This window comes from Kwoniella europaea, chromosome 3 (genome assembly GCF_036810445.1).
Source record: "Kwoniella europaea PYCC6329 chromosome 3, complete sequence".
NCBI classification, from domain to species: domain Eukaryota; kingdom Fungi; phylum Basidiomycota; class Tremellomycetes; order Tremellales; family Cryptococcaceae; genus Kwoniella; species Kwoniella europaea.
Window position 1 is genome coordinate 2,009,916 of NC_089489.1, and position 22,115 is coordinate 2,032,030.

Consider the following 22,115-nt stretch of genomic DNA (forward strand, 5'->3'; position numbering starts at 1 on the left):
GGAAGGTATACACCTCTAGGATACCAAGGTTAACGGTGCTAGATATACACAGTAGAGCTAACAGGTAGAATAGGGTCAGCCCGTCAGGAAAGACATGATCTCTCTATTGATTCTGAACAAGAGTAATATCACCCTCCGCAGTTCCACTCAATTGCTTGATAATCGTCCGTAACATTTACTTAACTGGACCAACAAGCAGATCGATTGGCAGTCTATCGTGCAAATGAGCAAGACACCTTTTGTAATCGTTTTACCACTTCAATAACCAAGTGAGATACTAACTATACTATGCACTGATGTCTAATCATGACGTCTTGACCATCAATGGTATACCACTCTCATATGATACGACGATACGTCGATACATCGATATCATTGAATCAATCTCCTGGAATGAAAGTTCAGAACAATAATCCTCATCGTCAAGTTGTCAACTCATATCGAGACATCACTGATCAACAATCCTTGAAATTCAAAGCAATGTCAGAATGATGTCCGAATCTATCTCGTGCAGCTCGAGTATCTTTTCCAGACGTTGTATTTACGCTCGCACGGTAGCTGGTGCAAAGGATACCTGAGTCTAAGGGGGTATCAACACGACATTCGTTAGCAAATTAACAGTCTCTTCATTCGTCATTATCTGTGAGTATCTCCTATCATACTCTCCACCTATATCAGTGAAGGATCTCGATAAATCTGTCTCTCCCAATAAGACCAAGATGAGAAAGATACAAAGTATCTTGATACTTGTCTACATTTCATCGCACAATCGATTGTACCATTTTGTACTTCTGCATGTCAATCAATCATCATACAATAATTTTGAATCCACATTCCCATTCATACGCTTTGTATCGATATTTACTTCCAGATGAGAGAACATTACGAGTAACATGATAAACACATGAAGGTAGAATGGCTGGGGATTCGTTGCCTAATGTCCTGCGAGCGACGCGTGAGAGGGTCAAGTCAAACATCTCATACCACAGATGTATAACTTATCCTGCACCAAGAAATCGACGAAAGAAAGATGCAAAGTAGTCAATGAGGTCAATGTAAGATGCAAACAATGCGATCAATGAAAAGTAATGCAGCTGCAACAGATAGTATCGTGAACAGGACAATTCATGTCAAGTGAACTAGCGAAGACGAAGTATATAAAAGGTTGTGCTACGGGAACATAACACAGATACGAAAGAATATAAAGATCAAATACAAATCACTACCAGATAACTATGAGAGAATAGTTTATTTGGAGGAAGAGTACTTGGTGACGGCCTTGGTACCTTCGGAGATGGCGTGCTTGGAGAGTTCTCCGGGGAGGATAAGTCGGACGGCAGTTTGGATCTCTCGGGATGAGATGGTGGATCGGTGGTTGTAAGAAGCGAGTTTGGAAGCTTCAGAGGCGATTCGCTCGAAGATATCGGAGACGAAGGAGTTCAAGATAGCCATAGCTTTGTTTCTATTCAAGGAAAGAACGAGACCAAGTCAGCGACGAAAACAAGACTAAAGCGAGAAGGATGCGAGAAGAAACTCACGAGATACCGGTGTCGGGGTGGACTTGCTTAAGTACCTTGTAGATGTAAGAAGAGTAAGATTCAACCCTCTTCTTGGATCTCTTCTTACCACCTTCCTTAGCGGGGGCAGTGGATTTAGCGGCCTGAGGTAAAGTGAAGAATATATCAGTACAAGTTACGATCGAAGGAAGAGAACAGAAGGAAGAGAGAGTTAACTCACCTTGGCAGGAGCCTTGGAAGCGGCAGCGGGAGCTTTGGAAGCTTGAGAAGCAGGAGCTTTGGAAGCGACGGATTTAGGAGCCATTGTGATTGAGTGTTGGTTTGGTTGGGTTTGGTTGTTTGAGTTGAAAAGGTTTGATAAGATTGGGTTGAGTCGTTGAGTTGATGAGAGAAGGGAAAGTTGAGAAGAACGAAGTTTGGGTTGGTCTTTATAAATGTATCAAAGTGTAATGCTTAGTGTAATGTAAGATGGTATACGTGTTGGTACGGTGTCAGGGTAAGCAGGGTGTGTGTTATGCTGTAGGGTGATGAAATCAACAAGTGGCGTGGTCATTTCCCACTGATCAAAAGAGACGCATAACGATTTCAGCTCGTTACATCATCACTTTTGAGTAAATTGGCAATAAACAGACCAAAAATAACGCCGAATCACAGACGTCACGATTTAAGTGTCCATGTCATCACTTTCCTTGTGATTTCTTATGACACGTCTGATATGTGGATGGCGTGTAAGTTTATGTTGATCCAGGGTAACAGAAGATGATTACATCCTAACCTATCACCCACCGTACGCAACCTAGTACAACACACACCAATACAGTAGCAGAGGAATCCGAGTGACAGACATTTAAATACCCCCAACTCGGTTTCTACTTTCCATCTCTCTTCCCTCATCCACAAAGCAACCAATCCAAAGCACTTCAACTCTTTACAACTTCACCCAACCAAACCCCAACCAACAAACTTATCAACAATGTCTTCCGGTGGTAAAGGAAAGTCCTCTTCCGAAACTAAATCCTCTTCCCGATCTTCCAAGGCCGGTCTTCAATGTGAGTTCTCTTCCTTCCTTTACCTCGGAACATTCAACTGACCATCATTGTTCATCACTTAGTCCCTGTCGGTCGTATCCACAGACTTTTGAAGAGAGGTAACTACGCCCAACGAGTTGGATCCGGTGCTCCCGTCTACCTCGCTGCCGTCCTTGAATGTGAGTTCTTCCCTTATACACTCCTTACCCATTGAACATCAGCTGATAGGTTGTTTCCACTTCGATAGATCTCGCCGCTGAAATCCTCGAATTGGCCGGTAACGCCGCCCGAGACAACAAGAAATCTCGTATCGTCCCCAGACACTTGCAACTCGCCGTCCGAAACGATGAAGAATTAAACAAATTGCTCGGTTCAGTCGTCATCTCTCAAGGTGGTGTCCTTCCTCACATCATGGCCGAACTCCTCCCAGCCAAGACCAAAGGAAAGGCCAAGGCTTCTCAAGAAGTATAAATGGTTTCATAGTACCATCTATAGCTTTCTTATTTCGTACACTGCCATATTTTTATATTCATACTTCGTTTTCGCTAGTTCTTATTTGATTTCTGCGAGATGCAGTTCACTGTCACAATAACAATACGATCATTCGTTGCACTGATACCGTTACTAGCGTCAATGACTGCACAATAAATACCACTTTATAGCAAGCATAACACTGTCTTTATCGACTTACGCTTGGCTTCTGCTCATGTACCATGGTCCCCTTCAATCGATCAGCTCATCCATATACAAGATGCACCTGCCGATCATATTCTTCGCCAAATGATCATCTGATTGATGTACGTTTGATCAATCCCATATAGATGGTATGTATATATATATATTAATGCATACAATATCTCTACACATCCTATCTAACAACGTCAAGTGATCTACCCAAACCTAGCCAGAGCACCCGTTTCCTTGACGATCTCACCCTTAGCGATCTTACGTCTGGTATCTTCAGCTTTCTTCTGAGCAGCAACTTTGGCTTTCATAGCGAGCTATAGTGCATGAGAAGAGAAAAAGAATCAGCACCTTTACATTCGATCCACCAAGTAGATGATCATCTGATGACGAGCTAGGGACGGGAGAGATAAGTATAGTAAGACTGATCCGATCCAACTCACCAAGCTATTATCGACTATATTCTTCTTCTGTTTCTTCCTGAGATACCTACTCGTACTTCCTCCTTTCCCTTTCATCTTTCTTTTCACCTTTTCTTTCTGTGTCGTCTCCCCTTCTCCACCTTCCCCTTCCCCTTCTTCATCTTCATCCTCAAGTTGGTTTTGAGGTTCATCCGCTTTCCCATCCACTCTCAGTCTCTCTAATCTTCCAAGTTGTCTATAACTCCTTGAGTTCCTCTCTTCGAACGTCTCTCCACCTCTGGATTCATTGATATGTCCCAGGAAATCCGTATCGAGCGTAATCAACTCAGGTTTAATCTTCTCCAACAATCCTCTAACATCTCTTTCTCTCTTTCTTGAATACGTCTCATACAAGTCCGCCTCGTTAGAATCAAAGTTGGGTTCACCAGATCCAGGAACCAACAATGATGATATACCCTTTTCATGTCCAACACATAGTAGATCATCGAACGGACAGAATTTGACGGAAGAGGCGGTGAGCGATGGTAGAGGAAGTGTAAGATAAGGTGTAGGTGTATGTTGGATATTTCCAGAATGTAAATCTCGATAGACGGTCACACCTGATTTCCCACCGACGGATAACATTCCCATACCTGAATAACCCAATGTGGTCACTTGGTTTCTAACATGCCAAGAACGAACTTCTTTACCCCACATCCTCCCATCCCAAATTTTCACTACACCGTCCATCCCACTTGTAGCTACGTATCTCCCGGCACTGGTCTCACTTGGATCGACAGCAATACCGTTCACGGGTCCACGATGAGCAAGTAGCTTGACATGCGGTGTGGTCATGTTAGGTGACCAAAGCGTCATGGTACCGTTGGCATGACCCAGATGGATAATTGCAGAATGGGGATTTTGGGCCATGGAATGAGGTGAACCGAGATGGGAGGGTATTTGCGTGAGCATCACTCCGGTAGATGTGTCGTGGTATTTTAGGTATCCTGCGTGGCCCTATGATTTCAAGTTGATTTAGCATCGTGTACTCGTAGATGAATCCTACGAGTGTAGTGATAGGGAGGAACAGGCGTGGAATACTCACAACAGTAGCTAGCAGATAGTGATAAGGTAGAAATTCCATATGCGTAGGGTCTATATGCTGTTTCAGTTTACTACGAATAAGAAGTCAGCTTTGTCAGATGTTACATCTCTCATTCATCGCATATATTCCAATCAATCAATTCTTCCAACTCACTGTAATTCAACACCATTCTGATCATATATAAAAACGTATTTCTTCTGAGCGACAGCATAGAAATCTTGCGAGTGTAAAAACTTTATATCTCTTATTGATTCTTTTAGTTGTATCTCCGAATGGAGTTTACCTGCTTGCCAATCAAAGGTTGCGACGTGTCCTTTCGATGAGGCTATAGCAAGGTATCTGAGAGGGAGTGATAAACATCAGCTCAGAAACATCTAAGATGGTAATTAAGTATCCACCAGGACAGAGGGATAATATCATCTGTCATGAAGTAATCCAACTCACCTTCCATTCCTCGTGTAATCCACTTTATAACTGCCCATCCCTTCAAACTTCAAATCAAATTTCTTCCCTTTCGACCCAACACCCACCGAATCACTAATCTCACTCTGTTTAACCCTCCAAGTTTTCTCTCCTAGTTCTTCATCCACTTCGATCCCACCTTTATCACCCGATATAGCCTTATTCAACCATTCGTTGACATCCTGTCTATCTGATTTGGCTTGTTTGTGCGTTACATCCTGTCTTGCAAGTTTAGATCGTAATTTCTTATCTTGTATCCTACTGATCGAGCTATCAGGTTTGATAGGTGCTGAGCCGGATCCACTAGCTAAATTCGATTGATGAAACCCCGCTGGAATACGGGTAGAAGAAAGGATGGAATGTAAGGATGGATCGATAGATGAACCATCTGCTCGAGGGATGGTTTGATGGGATGTTGGACCGGATTTCTTGTTGTAGGTAGAGGATTGTTTACCTTTGTAATTTTGCTTTTTGGTAGGTAATGGACCGGCGGAAGCGAGAAGAGCGTCCATATTGACTGATATGTCGCTCGGGTCAGCTAATTACAGTGGAAGGGACACTCCGTTGATCCCATGTATGGATGATGAATGTTGATGATATCTCGCAAAACATCAGCTTGTCAAGTTGTTCACTTGAATTTTTGAAAAATCATGAACAGGCGTTAAGGCGGACATATCCGCCAATTCAGTTTGTATGGGTGGCAAACAATCATTCGCAACATGAGGTCCCTGGGTCCCTCTAACTCATGTAACAGAATAAAGAATACTCAAGCATCACGATTTCTAGTAATGTGCAGTCTGGAGGATGCAAAAGCCCACAAAGCCAACTATAAGATAATCATCTGATCCATCGATACCGGATATGGTATATACTTTTCGTAAGGAAAGAAAACAAGAAAAACAAAAGAAGCAAGTTTTTGAATTTACAACGTCTAAACTCAACTGTGACTGAGCTATAAGTCAACTCACGGTCAAATACTCTTCTAGCTGAATTCTTCAGAGGAGGATAATGAGTCAGTGGTTGATGACCCCTCGATATGTCGAATTACAGTGCTAGTCGCGAGGTCGGTCAACTTACCTTCTGCCACTGAGACTTCACCACCATTTCCTTGATGTTTGTCCATGAGGCTGAGTATCAGCCTCGAATGAGCGCTGCACCTGATCTTGTCCACCTTGATTGGAAGTGTTTGTTGGCTTATGCAATACGGAATCTTTAGTCATCTTTTGCCTTCATACAGATCGAGATGGGGATAAGAAGGCCTCACAGCGTTCTGCCCAGGAATCACACATCTTCTAATCCCTCCACAAGTATCACTATGACATTCCGCAAACCCATCCTGATACCGCATGAAGCATCGTCGACCCCGGCAGGTATCGCAAACTGCATCAGAGGGTAAAGTCGTATAGGGTCCGAGTCTAGTCTCCTGTGGGACAGTGTAGACAGTGATACGTTTACGACAGGTCGAGCAATCTACAGTAATGGCTCCACCCTCTTCACGGGGGTTGGACAAGGCCTCGGGACCCGAACTGCAGTAGAAGCATGTATCTCGTATCTGAGAATTGACACTCTCCTGACGGCGGGGCTGATTACTTCTCCCTGAGGGCCAAAATGGCATTGTGGATGTGTTCAGTTGAATCAAGTTTTGGAAAGATAACAAAGCAAGGGGTACAAGTAGGACAGACAAATTCTCTTCAATGAGTAGAGGTCCCAGGTCCTTTTATACCATTTCGAAGGGCAGACCTACCAACGTCGTGAATTGCGATGAAATTCCGTCAAGTCGAGAAGAGGCTTCGAACCAAATCGAATTATTTTCAGCAAGGCTTAGTGACATTTGTGTCTCACTAGCTGATAAATGGAAGAAAATAAGAAAAAAAAAGAAAAAAAAGGTCGAGATAGGCTCGATAGAGCAGCTTTATATGAGACCCTTCTTCCTAGAAGTGCTCATGGTAGGTGAGACGGTGTCCATGTCCGATCGACAAAGGGAAGAAGATAGTGTAAGAAGGTGCCTCGCGATTCAATTAACGTTCGAGAATCACACATGTACAGCGAGCTGAAACTCTAACGTGGATCACAGACTGCCTGACAAAGCGAAGCAAGGAAGAGAAGCCACACCACATCAAGGGACAGTACGTGAGAGATAGCTATGCCTATTATCTCCTTAAAGGAAGCACGCATATCGGATGAGGACGAGTAAGATGGCAGGTCAAACCCAGACCGAGGATTAACATGAATATCATCACAACATCCCATGTAGACCACTTATCAACAACTCGATTGTTGCATTGAAAGTCTACCATACACCTGACTCATACCCATCTTATACTTCCTTTTCTCTTCCCCTCCCCAAACTCTCTTCCACCAACCCAAAACCTCTCTAACACCTTCGGTAAATCCACTCCATCATATTCATCATCCTTGAATCTTATTCCATTTTCGATCAGGGCCACTATCAGTCGGGGTATAGCAGCGGCTGTACCGTTCAAAGTATGTGCGAAAGGTAATGGTCCATTATGCTGAGTTTGAATTTCGGATGGTGGAATCGGTAGATCTCCTTCTCCGCCTGGACCAGAGGAAGAGGAAGATGAAGAGGGGGATGTGGGAGATGGTCGGTAGGTTATGGATAGTCGACGTGATTGGTAGGATGTACAATTTGATGTGGACGTTATCTACCACAATCGGTATCATCAGTGTCGGTCATCTTACAAAAGTTGTCATCTCCGGAAGAACTAGATGTCATCTTCATGTGAATAACCTCACTCACCTCTCCCCATTTGCCTCTCCCAGGCATCCAAGCTTCCATATCATACTTCCTATGAGCCGAAGCGCCCAATTCTTCCGTCGGCATATCCAGGACCCTAATAACGTCATTATCTTCGATCAGCTTCTATCAGCTTCTTCTCGTACTGCACACTCCTTCTCCCCCGATGGGTTGAGCTCCGTTACGATGCAACTCACCTTACACTCAATCCTAATCCTTGTGCAATCTCCTTCTGCACCTCTCTGATCTCCTCCATCATCTGCTCACTTCCATTCTCAGCAGTAACAGCGAACAATTCGACTTTCGTAAACTGATGTACCCTATACAATCCTCTAGTGTCTGATCCTCTGGCACCAGCCTCTGCTCTGAACGCTCTTCCAACACCTACGACCTTTTTCGGCAAATCCTCTTCGTGGAATAACCTATTAGCGAATAACCCAGCTAGAGGTATTTCACTCGTTCCTGCTAGACACAACCGCTGTTGAGGGTAATTGTCAGGCTGGGCTAGGTGATAAGTTTGAGTTGAAGGGTTGGAAAGTGAATCACGAGGTTGAAAACCACATCTCCAAGCTATATCCTCTTTGATCACATCTGGTGGGATTACCGGAGTGAAACCATTCTTTATAGCTATCGATAAAGAGTAATTGATAAGGGATTGTTCGAGCAGAGCTAAGATACTTTTAAGATAGGGCCAAGATGATCCGGATGTATTTGAGGAAGCTTGATTATCCAATAGATCGAAATGATTGCAAAAATCAACATGATCCCTTCTTTCCTCTATCTGTCCTTCTAATACGGATGGACCAAACGTTTCTATAGTTTTGGCATTATCTTCTGACCCAAGGGGTGAATTGGGATGTGAGAAGTTAGGTAAGAGTAAAGCCAAGTCTAATAATTCATTTTCAGTTTCACCCAAGTTAATCTCATACTCTTTGATTTTCGATTTGATCTTCTTGGCTTGTTCTTTCAGTTCGGCGGTATCGCCTAAACCAATCTTGATGAGACTACCAATTTCTTTCTGCTTCGATTTGATGGTGGATAGTTTTTGGAGTAATAGGAGTTGAGTGGAACGCAGACGTCCGAGATGAGCTAGGTGATCGGGTTGTAAAGGGGATTTACGAAGGAGGGCATTTAGGGTAGTACGCTGTGGATCAGATAGGAGGTCGTGATAGTCCAGACGCGGTTTTGGTAAGGACGACGATGATGCTAAAGATGCAGATGTTGATGTTGATGAAGAAGGAGAAGGAGAAGAGGGTGATTTTGGTTTGACACCTATAAGTGGTCCTTTGAGGGATGTCTGGGTAGCATAGTGACGATATTGACGGACTGGAGAAATGGTATGACAACCATTAATATCGTCATACATGTGTCACTGGGTCTACGTGACTTACCACTTGCTATCTGCCGTATGCGGGTGGACCTCATGATCAGTCGTTCGTGAAGGATCTCGCAGGCATGTTCAGACGATCGAACATCGAACATATCACTCAACTCAACTTTTTCTGTTGGTCGCGAATGCATGGATGGGATAAGCGGATTGCTCCGACGGAACTGGTCGTACTCTCACTCTCACCGTCCCTTGCAGCTGCTATGCATAGTACGATAATTCCCATACTGCAAGATTGTCTGTTCACTCACACACAGCATCAGGTGAATCAACATCAACCAGTAGAGTACATGCATATGATGCTCTGGTATCGAGTTTTCGCATAGCCCGCACTACACCCGCCTAATTGCATTTGCGGTATGTGAGTAACTGAGATCTGTATTTGGTATGCTCCTGGCCTAGCCCTTGAGATCTGGTGTGGTAAAACATCCGTAAGATCAAGCTAAACTAGGTAAGCTAAGATAGTGAATAAGTTGAAGGAATGGGGGTGGATGATCTGCATGTACAACATTCCTAAGATCCCATACACCATCTATCTGTGAACGACCACATATATCAGAATAGGCTATAGCAGTATATTGATTGATCGCCTCAGACACAGCTCAAGGATAAGGGACCAATCGCCCAGGCCGACGCCATAACACCAATCACCCAATATTATTATTACCCAAACAGATCGAAAGAGAGAAGATCGACATTTTACGGCAACATCTCACATCTCTTTCTTTGCTCTTTCTCTTGCCCGATCTCATTCTGTCAAATACACTGCGGTACCATATGGTCCATAAACAAGCTTAATCACAGGATCAACATCATTTCATTAATAGTGATTAGTCATTAACAACACGGGCCCATCCCCGACCTCCGACCTCCGACCTCCGACCTCCGACATCAGGGAGCAGGTCAATGCGACCGACGGGGATCATAGCGCATCAAGTCATCCACCCAACCCAACCCAACCCAGATCTGATCTCTTCATACAACATGTGGCCTTACCCTGTATCCTATCAACAGGAATATCCTTATATCAATAACAACCCATCATCATCTTCATCATCGAGTACGATGAACGATATCAACATCAATATCAACCTCAATGAAATGGGATATCCAACCCAGACTCAACAACAACCCTCATCCTCATCCTCATCATCATCACTATGGACACCTCATTTGACCATTGACCCTCATCCTCAAGGTCAGGCACACGACGAATCAATATCTAGGATATTATCACACCCACCATGGCATCAGCCCCAAAACGCAATCTTACCTACACCTTTTGACCTCCCTCCTCCAGCTGAAACTGGTCTTCCACCATTCATGCTCAGCGGAAAAGGAAAGACGAAAGAGAGCGCAGAGGTGCAGGTCAAAGTGGAAGAACAGTACCTAGAGGGTGTGAATGATAACGACAATGATTGGAAATCCGAAGAACTAGAGAAAGAAGTGATGAGGAGGTTATGGTTGGGTTTGGGAGCAGGGTTGAATGGGAACGATCAGGTCAATGATGTGGATGTGGAGAAAGAGAAGGAAGCGGTGAATACGACCTTACCCAGTCATACGTATACATCATACATAACTGACTCTATATCTCCCTTATACTCGTACAGCTCAAAGTATATATATCCGAGATACTATCCCTGCTCCAACCTTTCATTCCTTCACCTCAGCGTACTCAACCTTCTCCCCCACCTCCATACCTGCTCACCCGATTCGCCAAGCTATCTTCCCTTATACACACCATCCTCGTCTCACTCCCACCGTATGTCCATCCAAACTTGAAAGCAGAGTTCGACAAACCTTTCGTACCTTCTCGAGCGACCAGGAAGAAGAAGGTGGAAGATATGACGCCGGCGGAGAAGGAGATGGAAATCATCAGGAAGAGGAGGGACGCTTTGATTGCTAAAGCCCAAGCTCAGGCTCAGGCTCAGGCTCAGGCTCAAGCTGCGGCTCAAGGTCAGTCGAAGACCGGTCAGGCGGGTGAAGTGGATAAAGAGAAGGAAAAGGAGAAAGAAAAGGAAAGGGTGAAGAAGAATTTACCATCCTCTGGTACAAGGGTTTATGAACTTTCTCCATCGCAATCACAATCACAATCACAATCACCGTATTCACATCATTTACCTCATCCTCACCACCAACATCACCAGCAACAAACGCAGCAACAAACGCAGCATCAACACCACCATCATCACCATCATGATAATAATCATCATCATCATCATCATCATCATCATAATTACGACTATGGTCATAGCAATCGACATGGATATGAATATGAATATCCTCAACATCCACCTACTCAACTTCAACCTCCTCATCAGCAGTATTCACCTTATCACCAACAACCCAATCCAATGGATTCGTTGGGTATGTTAACGGAAGTATCAACCTTGTTGTCTCACACCACCACCAACAACAACAACAACAATGATAGTAATATTTTCCAATCGCAATTCTCAGATCACACCACCCATATTCCTTATCAATCACAAACACAATATAACGGTGGTGCGAATGGAAACGGTAATAACAATTATACATCGATGGATATATTCAATAGTAACAACAACAATTGCAATGATCAAACCGACACAACTTCAGTGGTGATAACTCGATGTCACGGGTGTGGATGTAATGTGACCACCGAATGGATGAGGGGTCCGGATGGACCTAATAGTCTGTGTGATTTATGTGGGGTGAGTAAACTTACCCCATCGTCAATATGATATTGTTCATTTTATCGAGATGTATAGCTGATAAGCTTTTGGCTTGCTTGATCAATAGCAACATTACGCTAAACTTTTAGCTAAGAAGGATATAGATAATGACAATGGGAATCAAAATCAGTTGTTAAGTGGAATATGATTGGATCGAACGAATCAAAGCTCAACAGTATCATATTTCATTGTGAGGGGTATAAGATGTGGGAAAAGAAAGAAAACTCAGACTTGACTTTCATCACAACACGATGAAAAAGTAAAGAGTAGAGACTGAACAAGGTGTTACACTCCAAGGACTATGACTGAGTACCAAATAATTACAAAATCATCTTTCTAAGAAGGAAGAATCTTTTGTGAAACCCCCATTGGAATTTTATTCATCAGATAATCAATAAGCAATCACCCATTAGTCTTCATACAGATCAGATCAGTTCGTATGTACTTGAATTTGTATATGTATATGATAATTTGTAATATCCAAACATGCATTGTACCATACTGTTTATCGGTGACTTATCTGTAGTATACTCAGACTATCGATAATCGTCCTACTCATTCGACTAGAGAGTGACTTCGAATGGAAAAAGAAAAGCAAAAGCAGTCGCAAAGTGATCAAGTGAACAGATGAGCCCACACTCACACTCAAAGTACGATGCGATACGATATAATACTATGCAGAATCTCACAGATGCTGAATCATATTCACCACCTCGAGTCTCACCAAGTACCAAGTAACCGAAAGATCAACATTATGCATCCTGTAAACTACGACGTATAATGTCTCACAGACCATAATAACACTGTACCTCTCTGATTACCTACACTGAGGTATTCACCGCTGGGAGAGAATCCAACAGAAGTGATTCGACCCAGGGGTGTAGCTGGGGTGGGCCAGTTGGAGAATGCCGTACCGGATGGGAGGTGGTACTGTGAAATCATTCAAGTTGAAGTCAGAGTCAGAGTCGGGATCAGGATCAGGGTCAGTCAAATGAAATGAAATAAATGCGAAAATCTATTGATCACAGGTGGAAGAGTAGAAATGGAGATGGGCAGCAGAACAGAACGGAACAAGAACAATGACAGAGAAAGGCCGATCGGATGATATATATATATATATATATCGCAGACAGACAAGTTGTTCTGGAAAATCACTCACCATCTTCAACAGATCCTTCTTAGCTTCACTGGCAGTTACCAATACCTCGTTGGAAGGATGGAACGCCATACTGGTTATGGAGGTCGTCAATTGTTCCAGTGATTTATACGGTTCAGGTGAGAATTCCGTGAATTTGCTGGTCGACGTGGAAGGCGATGCGAGGGAAGTCGAATTGTACATATTGACAATACCTGTTGTCGAACTGTTCAAATGATTGGTTTAAATCAGTAATTCTCTCTCTATTAATGATACCACGTAGTTATCTTACAAGGCTTATAACTCACCCAATAGCAGTATAACTTCCATCCCTACTATTTCGCATCAACGTTCCTCCCAAAGCTCTATCATCCCTCCAACGCCTCACCATCCTTCGTTCAGCTATATCCCAAACTTCCACCTCTGCTCCATCCCTTCCTCCAAGTACATTCAACTCTCGTCCATTCTGACTCCAAGTCAAATCGGCTGTAGAACCTCCTCGACCCGATCGTAGTTCAGCTACGACCCCACCCGAAGGCCAATCATGGATAGATATCAGTCCTCGTCTACCAGCCACGGCGAGCAAAGTACCGTCGGGCGAAAACGCATGACGATGTAATGTATTGGGTGAAGAGGGTGTGTCCATCGACCCGAAGAGTGTTTTGGACGATCGGAGACATCTCTGAGAGGCTAGATCGTAGGTATAGTAGTATGGTCGATTCCCAACTAACAGGAGGGATGAACCTGATGGATGAAATGTCGAGCGTGAGATGGGTAAGGAGGGGATATGAAGGGTCATGAGGGTCGGGTTGGTGTGTCCGTCGATCTGCAATAACATGAACCAAAATTAGTATACACAGTACAGAGTACACTTCTTTTGTGGACCTCATCCCATCTGAGTACTGAAGATCAAAGGATAAACTCTCTCACTCACATTGAAAAACCTTACTCTCCTATCACCTCCCGCAACAGCCATCACACCGACCCTCTCAGAAGGGTGCCAAGCGATATCTACTATGCCTCCATTGGAATCCGCCGCCTCCCTCTTACCCGTCGTGGGATTCTGCTGATTGGCATTTCGCACCCTTTGTAAATCTATATTCCCCTGTGGGAGGGGTGGTCGTTTCTGACCATCAATAGCGATGGAGGGGGCGATGAATGATCTGGTGGATGTTAAGAGTGATGATAGGGAGGGTGTACCGATGGACGTGCGTTGCTTTGCCCATTGAGGTGGTGGGTGGAGACGCTCGAATCTGGCAACAAGTCAAGGTATTAGCTCTTGCACATTCAAAGAGAATAGTATGAGAGAGAATCAATCCTGTATCAACGTGATCGAACGATGGATAAATACCGCATATCGAGAAACTTGCGAAGAGCAGAAAGCAGAACAACAAGAAAACTCACTGCTCTCTCAACTTGTCCTGCAATTCCCTCCCATTAACCTTCTCACTCTCAGCTCCACCATCAATCTTCCTCTTCTTCCCTCTGTCCAACTTTCTCAACCTCCTATTCTCACTTATATCCACACTGACGAGCTCATCGGACGGATCATTCCATATCGCTTTTTGCTTTTTCGAACGTAACTTCTCTTCCTCTTCTTGAATATCATATATATCATCAGGTAAAGTTATAGTAGGTTCATTCTTCCCTTGTCGGTCTTGTTCTTGGTCATCTTCAGAAGGTGATGATGATCGTGAAGAGGAAGGTGACATAGCACGGAATTCGTTCTCCCCTTCTTCGTCGCTTGAGCTATCACTCGATGTATCACTACTTGATCCTTCATCTTCATCTGAATCTGAAGAAGGTTGATCATCTGGTAACTGGTCAATCTGGTAGTTCGATGCGATAGGTGCATCGATAGTAAACAACTAAGGTAAGACAAAATGTGTGTCAGCTGATGTGAAGACCGTTCGCTAACCAGATGGTAGGTAATGTTCAGCTCACATCGTTGTCATCCACATCACTCAGCCCTTCCTCCTCGTTATCAACAACCGTGTCCACTTGGAAGTCTGACCCTTTCTTAGTCTTCGACTGTGCCTTTGATTGTTTCTTACTGGTCCCAAATAGGGCTTCTTCCAGTTCCAGCTCTTCATCTGATTTCTCCCAATCGTGGGTGACCTCGACGGTCCGATGGGTAGTTTCGAAATCTGATGGACGAGATCGTCTCTTGTGCTTGTTGGCCATGCTGGTCGGGCGGTAGTATGCGTTATGTAGCTATGTGCAAAATAGGAAGTTGATTGTTGTATAGGAGTATATCTGAATTATCGCTCGGTCCAAAAAAGTTGAAAGATCATCTCGACTGAAATATTGGCTGGCTGACGGACATTCACCCAATCTCCGTGGGGAACGGCATCAAATATCCCATACTACTGAGATCGCTCGGATCATCACGTACTGTAGGTGGATTAGATAGACAGTTACGAAAAAAAGTTGTCTCTTGATCTGACGATACATGCTATAGATCATATGTCCACCATATCAACTCACTTACTTCCTCTTCATCCTCCATACGACATATTACCTACCATGTCTAGCTCCTCCGAGTATGCCATACCGAGCTTGACCAATGTCGATAAATGGAGGGAGATCGAACAGTCTTTCCCTCCGTTGAAGAACGACCTGTTACTTCGTGCTGCCAGGGGTGAAGAGACTGAGAGAGCTCCCGTGTGGGTCATGAGGCAGGCAGGGAGGTATCTACCCGGTAAGTGAATCTATCAATCCATTTGTGATATACCGCCGTCTCCACATGGAACATATATATTCAAGCTAATATCTATATTTCCTTTGGGTGATCTTAGAATTTCTTGAAGTTCGCAAATCTCATTCATTCTTCGAATGTTGTCAAACTCCCTCCATCGCCTCTCAACTCACTTTACAACCTATCGATCGATATCCCCGACTTGACGCATCCATCATCTTCTGTGATATCCTCGTCGTCCCCCAGGCATTAGGTATGGAAGTGTTGATGGAACCTTCCAAAGGTCCAGTCTTACCTGCTCCTATACGTAACCCCTCCGACCTGAGTCGATTAAACCAAGACGTAGATGTACAGAAAGAATTGGGTTACCTGTTCGAAGCTATAACCCTCACTCGAAAGGGTCTAGGAGGGAGAGTACCATTGATAGGGTTCTGCGGTGCTCCATGGACGTTAATGGCGTACATGTGTGAAGGAGGTGGTTCAAAAACTTTCGAAAATTCAAAATCTTGGTTATACAAGTATCCAAAAGAGAGTAAAGAGCTGTTGAGAAAGGTAGCGGATGTTTGTGCGGATCTGTTGGTCGGTCAAGTATTGGCTGGTGCTCAGGTGGGTTCTATCATCAAATAACATATGCCTCAATTCATCTTTCATCGAGAAGATAGAATGAATTGAAGTAGCATCAACCAAATCAACTATACCCATCACTCACAAATTCATACGTGTTATACAATCCAATGCTAACTACTCGTTCTCTACCCACATAGATGCTCCAAGTATTCGATTCCTGGGCCGGTGAATTAACACCGTACCAATACGCCGAATTCGCCTTACCTCCATGTATCTACATCTCACACAAGGTCAAATCAATCTTGAAACAACTAGGTCATCCCGGAGTGGCCATAACGCTCTTCGCAAAAGGTGCCAATGCTCCTTCTACCTTCAAACTCCTTTCGGACCCAAAGGTGACAGGATATGATACCCTAGGATTGGACTGGACAGTTGATCCAGTGGAAGTGAGGGATTATGTGGGCCGAAAGGTGAACTTACAAGGTAATTTCGATCCGACGGTGTTGTACGGTGGTAAAGAAGGTATAGAAAAGGAAGTTGAGAGGCTAAGTGAGAGATGGAAGGCTGCTGGGGGAGGTTGGATAGCTAATTTGGGTCATGGGATTACACCGAATGTGAAACCTGAAGATATGGGTTGGTTCTTGGAGTGTGTACACAAGTATTCAAAGAGGGCGTAAGAATGAGAGTGTGAAGGTAAAGGCATGAATAGATGTAGATGTATAGTAAACAAGTATAAGATGAGTTAGATACACATAGTGAGGTACAGCACATGCATTGAAGTATATGTACATTGATGATATACTAATCAAATTACTCGTTTATGGTCCACTTCGGATGTCGGTCGCACCACCGCTCTGTAAGAGAGAAGGAGATGAACGAGATCAGCATTTATCATATCTGATCTGCTTGTTATGTGACGACTATCACTCTGAACTACGTTATGGGAAAGACGTAATTACACTCGCTTGGGTTGGATGAAAAGCGAAGTATACGGGAAAGTCAAACACCAAAAGATCGAAGAGCAGGGAGGAGTGGAAGTGAGTCGACCGAGATCGAAATCAAGACCAAGATCATGATCGATTGGATCTCTTGATAGCAAAAGAGAAAGAAGTAGGATTCGAATGAAGTAAAGTAAAAAGCAGAACATAGCATTTGATTACCCTCACATTCACCAAAAAAAAAGAAACAAATCCGCTCTTTCTCTTGATCCATCATGATCATAACTGTGATGATGTAGGATCACTCACCATTACAGCTTCCAACTCCCTCTCCGACACCTCTTTCGTACTCCACAAATACCCTGGAGCCTCCCAGAAATTCTCATAATCTACCGGCTTCGAACTTCCACTTCCCTTTGCTTGACTCTGGGTGTTCTTTGATTCTTGATCACGTACGATACCTTTTGAGCTCTCACTTGGCGATTGAGCTTTAGGGTTTGATGAGGGGTTGGAGGGTCCATCAGAGGATGATTGAAGTTTGGCGAGGAACGATTGGAAATCTTCTACTATCTCTTTAGGTGCCATTGGGTGAGCTGCCGGTGCGTGGGGAGCTATGCGTCATACACAAGTTTTAGTATTCCCTCACTCTCATCTCACTGCACTTTATTTATAGAACAAAGTATAGACAGTCATGACAAATGAAGGTACAGTGAGAGTGAGAAAGAGAAAGAGAAAGACAAACCCACCATGAGGGATATTCTTCCGTTGACCCAAGAAATGAATCATCGGTTTGTAATGCGTTGCTCTGAGTAATTGAGTGGGTCTCATCTTGCTGTCGTGATGATACCTTCCTCTCGGGCTGGTCCAATGAGTGAGCTATATGTGATGTGTTATATGTCTTATCTTATGAACAGAGACGATGTCCAGTTGTGAAAATAACGTCGCTGTCATATAATATCGTTGATGGGATTACCGCCTAACTACCAAGTCATCACGGAGATACTCGGAAAAGTCCGAAACACCCACTTGCGCTTCGTATGACTTGAGGTCGGATGACAGTACGTCTTCCTCGCATCAAGAACTGAGGACATGACATATGCATAGGATATAGGATAATGATGATCGTTAGGTTCGAGAATGAGAATATGTACAAACGGGGAATATGACTAGGACATAACTTGTGATGGGCCTGAAATTATTAATATTGATCAACAGCGTAAGAAATGTGGATATTATACAAAATGAAAAGGCTATACAAATCAACAGGATCAATCCAATCTCATTTGACAGACTACTGACCACCGAACCAGGTGTACCCACCTTTCTCTCTCGACTCATTCCCTACTTCCCACCAAACTTGTATTTCTGTAACTTGTTATATGTCTGTCCCCCTTTTTGGGTACTCTCAAATATCAATTCGTCATCATCGAATGAAAGAGGTGAAGAGCTGAACTTTTGTCCGATGTGATCGTTATCACTGTTCTTTCTTGTCGCAGGGGTGAAATCCTCCTTCGAGGGTCCACTACTGAATTTCCTCGACGTAGGTGTTAGATCCCTCCGTGGCGTCGGCACATTGGTATCTCTCGAAAGTAAAATTCGCGAAGCCTGAGCTTGCGAGGTGATAGGTAACGTCGGTCGTTTGACAGGTTCCGGTCGAGGACGAGTCGTAGGGTCCGAATTGGTACGTTTGACAGGTTTGTTAGGTGTATCGTCAGATGAAGAGATGGACGCAGGAGAAGAGGACTGGTGAGATGGCGCAATCGTTATTAGCTTTGTTCCTACTCTGCCGGTCAACATCGTATTTACAACTCACCTTCTGCCCAAACGCATACTTAGCTTTCCAACCGGCAGCAACGATCCTGGCTCGTTCCAATCGTTTCTTTTCACCTTCATCTTCGATCTCATCCTCGATCTCAGTCACCTCCTGCTTCATCGATCGTTTCCTCTTCTTCTGATTAATCTGATCCAAAGACGGCGTAATGACTTGTTCTTCCTCTGAGATCGTATCGCTCGAAGTTGAAGCGAAAGGTTTGAGCTTTCTACCCATCGGCCAAGATTGAGTCTCAGGAACGCAAGATGTCGTGGTGGATGTGATAGGTGACGATGAATTGGGTATGACAATAGTCGACAATCTCGATAACGATTTCTTTTGTTTCCTGGCAGGAGTTCGAGTCTGACTCTCAGTAGGTGTTTGGATATCTGCTTGCGTCTCCTCGATGATTTCTTCATTCACTTCGTTATCGTAATCGAATTCCTCGAACTCCGTTTCCAGCACTTGAGAAGACGCAGCTATGAGCACATTCTCGCCGATCGAAGCGCCAGTAGGTGATGGCGGGGTACTTTCCCGGATCTTATGATCTTTTCTTCGGGGTGTAGAGAAGAGTATTCCTTGGGAAGGTGAATCAGGCGGACTGGAGAGTACACATCCTGGTGAAGTGAGGATATGACCCGAGATGACCGATTTAACGGGTGAATCTTCCCCCCGAAACGAAGATATTGCAGGGCTAGGCGATCGATTAGGTGTAGAAGCTGGAATTTGAGATGGTCCAGCGATAGGTTGACTCTCGATTTCCTCGCTTTCTTCATCGTCTTCCCAATGTAGTGATTCTTCCAATTCAGGTGTGATTTCACGTTTGGAAGGTCTCGAAAAGAATTTACTTTTCTTACTACCTGTTGAGTTGGGCTGAGTTCCTGATAAGATGGCAGGTGCAGAAAAACGTTCGAGATTCTGGTCGGAAAGACGAGACGTTCCAGAACCAAGGGTACCGACGGGTTTAGGCAGTGATCTGGTCTTTTTCATCCCTACACAATTGTCAGCTTGACTCTCCATGGTGTTAGCTAGATTAGCTAACTCACTGGTAACGAAAACATCCATAGGTCCAGCAGAGACTGTCGCATTGATCTTAGAGAAATTTTCTGTGAGAGGTTTGATTCGAGGTGCTGGTTGATAATCTGGCCATTCATCGACTATAGGTAGCCTCGTCTCTGGATGTAGATCCCCTGTAGCCATGCCTCTAGCTATTTCTTGTTCCACGTCTAACCCAATCCACCTTTCGTCATTTTCACCTAGACCACCTTCGGGAAAGTCGTTGAGCGGTACTAGACGACCCTGCTCGGGACAGTATACCCGCTGATGAATAAAGGCTAGTTCTGCTTGAGCGAACGAGGCGAGATAGTCCGGTGGGATAGTCATTGATCCTTCTAGTCGTACATGTTGGAGCAGCTTCGGAAGGGATCAGCTGGGATGCGGACTGCAACTACCTAGAGAACTCACCTTTTCTACCGTCTTGAACCTCCGCATCAAGGCATGAGCCTTTTTCAGTCCTATACCTACGATAGAATCAAGGTAATCACAACCTGAGAGCATCTACGGAGGTCGGAAATGACCCATGGTCCTCTATCAGTCCGACTCGGAGGAAAACAATCGAAAAAGAAGTCCGACTCACAGCCATTCTCCTGAACTGAACATCCGTCCAACCGTGCATGGGAAAATCGCGTATGGTAGCTAAGTTATTACGATGTATCCAGACACATTGGCCATTCCCATCGAGTTTGAATATCACCTAGAAAACACCAAGAATGTCAGCTACGAAATCATTCGGCAGACAAGCAGCTGACTCACTTGACGACAACCAAAGACCAGCAAATCAGAATCTTCCGTTATGATCCCATCTACGAAACCTTCTCTTTCCAAATAACACAATTGAGCATCAGCTTCGTAGGGCGCTACCACATAGTCTACATTCTCCGCTTTGAGTGCCTATTCACCGATAAAGTCGAAATATAAGCTATCGCTCACCAATGGGCTGGAAAGAGATTTAGCTCGCCTTGATAAGTTGATATGCCATTTCGGGGGTTATATCCAAACACCTCGTATAGAAATCCCTAGCTTCCCTCCATCGTCCTTGAGATTCCATCGATCGTGCTCTTTCGAGGTTCTCCGCTCGCGACCTAATTGGGAAAGTCGAGTATATGAGCCGATCGATCCTAGTTCGAAGAGGTAACCAGCTCACTTTGCTCTCGATACCTCTGTACCCTTCTTAGCTGGTAATGGACCCCCATCAAATACGATAAAAGGTGTTATACCATGATATCGAAGCATCCGTACTCGATGCATCGCATAGTCCACAAATCTGTTGTCTATGTATCAGCTACTATCACATCAGCTGAGACCATGAATGGACAGCTCACTTGGTTGTCTTCTTTCCCTTGACCAGGTCTTCCGCACAACCGAATGCACCTTTATGAAGCCATACGTATGCCTATGAGAATGCAATGATCAGCTGGGCCCTTGAATCATGTCCCGAGAGTCTTTGCGGAAAGCTGAATATACTCACATCTACCGCCAGTCTATGTGAGAATATCTCGTCAGCTCATATACTGGTATAACATAGACGTATAGATCATCGCGTCGAAGAGATCCCAACTCACCTCTTCCCCTTGAACTCTGACACATGTCCGCTGACTTGTATCTCCTTGAGCAAGGGTAGTAGACCAGAGATACCCATGATGCTTGTGTTGCTTGCTGTTCTCCTCACTATATGAAAGACATATGAGGATGGGATGAAAGACAGAAGAAAGATGAAAAGTTGAGAAAGTGTTCTCCCAAAGTAATGTTCTTAGCAGTCGCGTCTGGTCACCCTCCTCCTCCTCCTTGGTGGGATGTCACGCGCGCACAGACCCCTCGACATGACGAAAGAGAGTCAAATTACGTAATT

General features: G+C 44.2%; 9 protein-coding genes across 9 annotated transcripts; 3 read left to right on the top strand and 6 right to left on the bottom strand.

The window, feature by feature from the left end:
- Positions 1-1,248: 1,248 nt before the first annotated feature.
- On the bottom strand, positions 1,249-1,821 carry V865_008609 (histone H2B; the record flags this gene model as incomplete). The annotated part of the gene is made up of 3 exons (XM_066232343.1): positions 1,249-1,462; positions 1,539-1,660; positions 1,738-1,821. The coding sequence occupies 3 exons, from the start codon at positions 1,819-1,821 to the stop codon at positions 1,249-1,251; spliced, it is 420 nt and encodes a 139-aa protein (XP_066088440.1).
- A 669-nt stretch (positions 1,822-2,490) lies between these two features.
- On the top strand, positions 2,491-3,016 carry V865_008610 (histone H2A; the record flags this gene model as incomplete). Its single annotated transcript, XM_066232344.1, has 3 exons — positions 2,491-2,566; positions 2,629-2,724; positions 2,793-3,016. The coding sequence occupies 3 exons, from the start codon at positions 2,491-2,493 to the stop codon at positions 3,014-3,016; spliced, it is 396 nt and encodes a 131-aa protein (XP_066088441.1).
- A 419-nt stretch (positions 3,017-3,435) lies between these two features.
- On the bottom strand, positions 3,436-5,709 carry V865_008611 (uncharacterized protein; the record flags this gene model as incomplete). The annotated part of the gene is made up of 5 exons (XM_066232345.1): positions 3,436-3,546; positions 3,673-4,647; positions 4,736-4,805; positions 4,889-5,074; positions 5,180-5,709. 5 exons carry the CDS (start codon positions 5,707-5,709, stop codon positions 3,436-3,438), a joined length of 1,872 nt encoding a protein of 623 aa, XP_066088442.1.
- Positions 5,710-7,503: 1,794 nt separating this feature from the next.
- Positions 7,504-9,380, bottom strand: V865_008612 (serine-tRNA ligase; the record flags this gene model as incomplete). The annotated part of the gene is made up of 4 exons (XM_066232346.1): positions 7,504-7,863; positions 7,959-8,052; positions 8,153-9,281; positions 9,347-9,380. The coding sequence occupies 4 exons, from the start codon at positions 9,378-9,380 to the stop codon at positions 7,504-7,506; spliced, it is 1,617 nt and encodes a 538-aa protein (XP_066088443.1).
- A 946-nt stretch (positions 9,381-10,326) lies between these two features.
- V865_008613 (uncharacterized protein) lies at positions 10,327-12,207 on the top strand (the record flags this gene model as incomplete). Its single annotated transcript, XM_066232347.1, has 3 exons — positions 10,327-10,878; positions 10,953-12,038; positions 12,127-12,207. The coding sequence occupies 3 exons, from the start codon at positions 10,327-10,329 to the stop codon at positions 12,205-12,207; spliced, it is 1,719 nt and encodes a 572-aa protein (XP_066088444.1).
- Positions 12,208-12,827: 620 nt separating this feature from the next.
- V865_008614 (uncharacterized protein) lies at positions 12,828-15,378 on the bottom strand (the record flags this gene model as incomplete). Its single annotated transcript, XM_066232348.1, has 6 exons — positions 12,828-12,989; positions 13,219-13,420; positions 13,503-14,020; positions 14,129-14,447; positions 14,599-15,062; positions 15,139-15,378. 6 exons carry the CDS (start codon positions 15,376-15,378, stop codon positions 12,828-12,830), a joined length of 1,905 nt encoding a protein of 634 aa, XP_066088445.1.
- A 342-nt stretch (positions 15,379-15,720) lies between these two features.
- Positions 15,721-17,136, top strand: V865_008615 (uroporphyrinogen decarboxylase; the record flags this gene model as incomplete). The annotated part of the gene is made up of 3 exons (XM_066232349.1): positions 15,721-15,895; positions 15,993-16,498; positions 16,657-17,136. 3 exons carry the CDS (start codon positions 15,721-15,723, stop codon positions 17,134-17,136), a joined length of 1,161 nt encoding a protein of 386 aa, XP_066088446.1.
- A 141-nt stretch (positions 17,137-17,277) lies between these two features.
- On the bottom strand, positions 17,278-18,225 carry V865_008616 (uncharacterized protein; the record flags this gene model as incomplete). The annotated part of the gene is made up of 3 exons (XM_066232350.1): positions 17,278-17,313; positions 17,707-18,008; positions 18,144-18,225. The coding sequence occupies 3 exons, from the start codon at positions 18,223-18,225 to the stop codon at positions 17,278-17,280; spliced, it is 420 nt and encodes a 139-aa protein (XP_066088447.1).
- Positions 18,226-18,738: 513 nt separating this feature from the next.
- On the bottom strand, positions 18,739-21,905 carry V865_008617 (uncharacterized protein; the record flags this gene model as incomplete). Its single annotated transcript, XM_066232351.1, has 11 exons — positions 18,739-19,140; positions 19,211-20,199; positions 20,254-20,620; positions 20,672-20,764; positions 20,844-20,960; positions 21,020-21,157; positions 21,225-21,348; positions 21,411-21,530; positions 21,589-21,659; positions 21,735-21,747; positions 21,829-21,905. The coding sequence occupies 11 exons, from the start codon at positions 21,903-21,905 to the stop codon at positions 18,739-18,741; spliced, it is 2,511 nt and encodes an 836-aa protein (XP_066088448.1).
- Between the last annotated feature and the right edge of the window lie 210 nt (positions 21,906-22,115).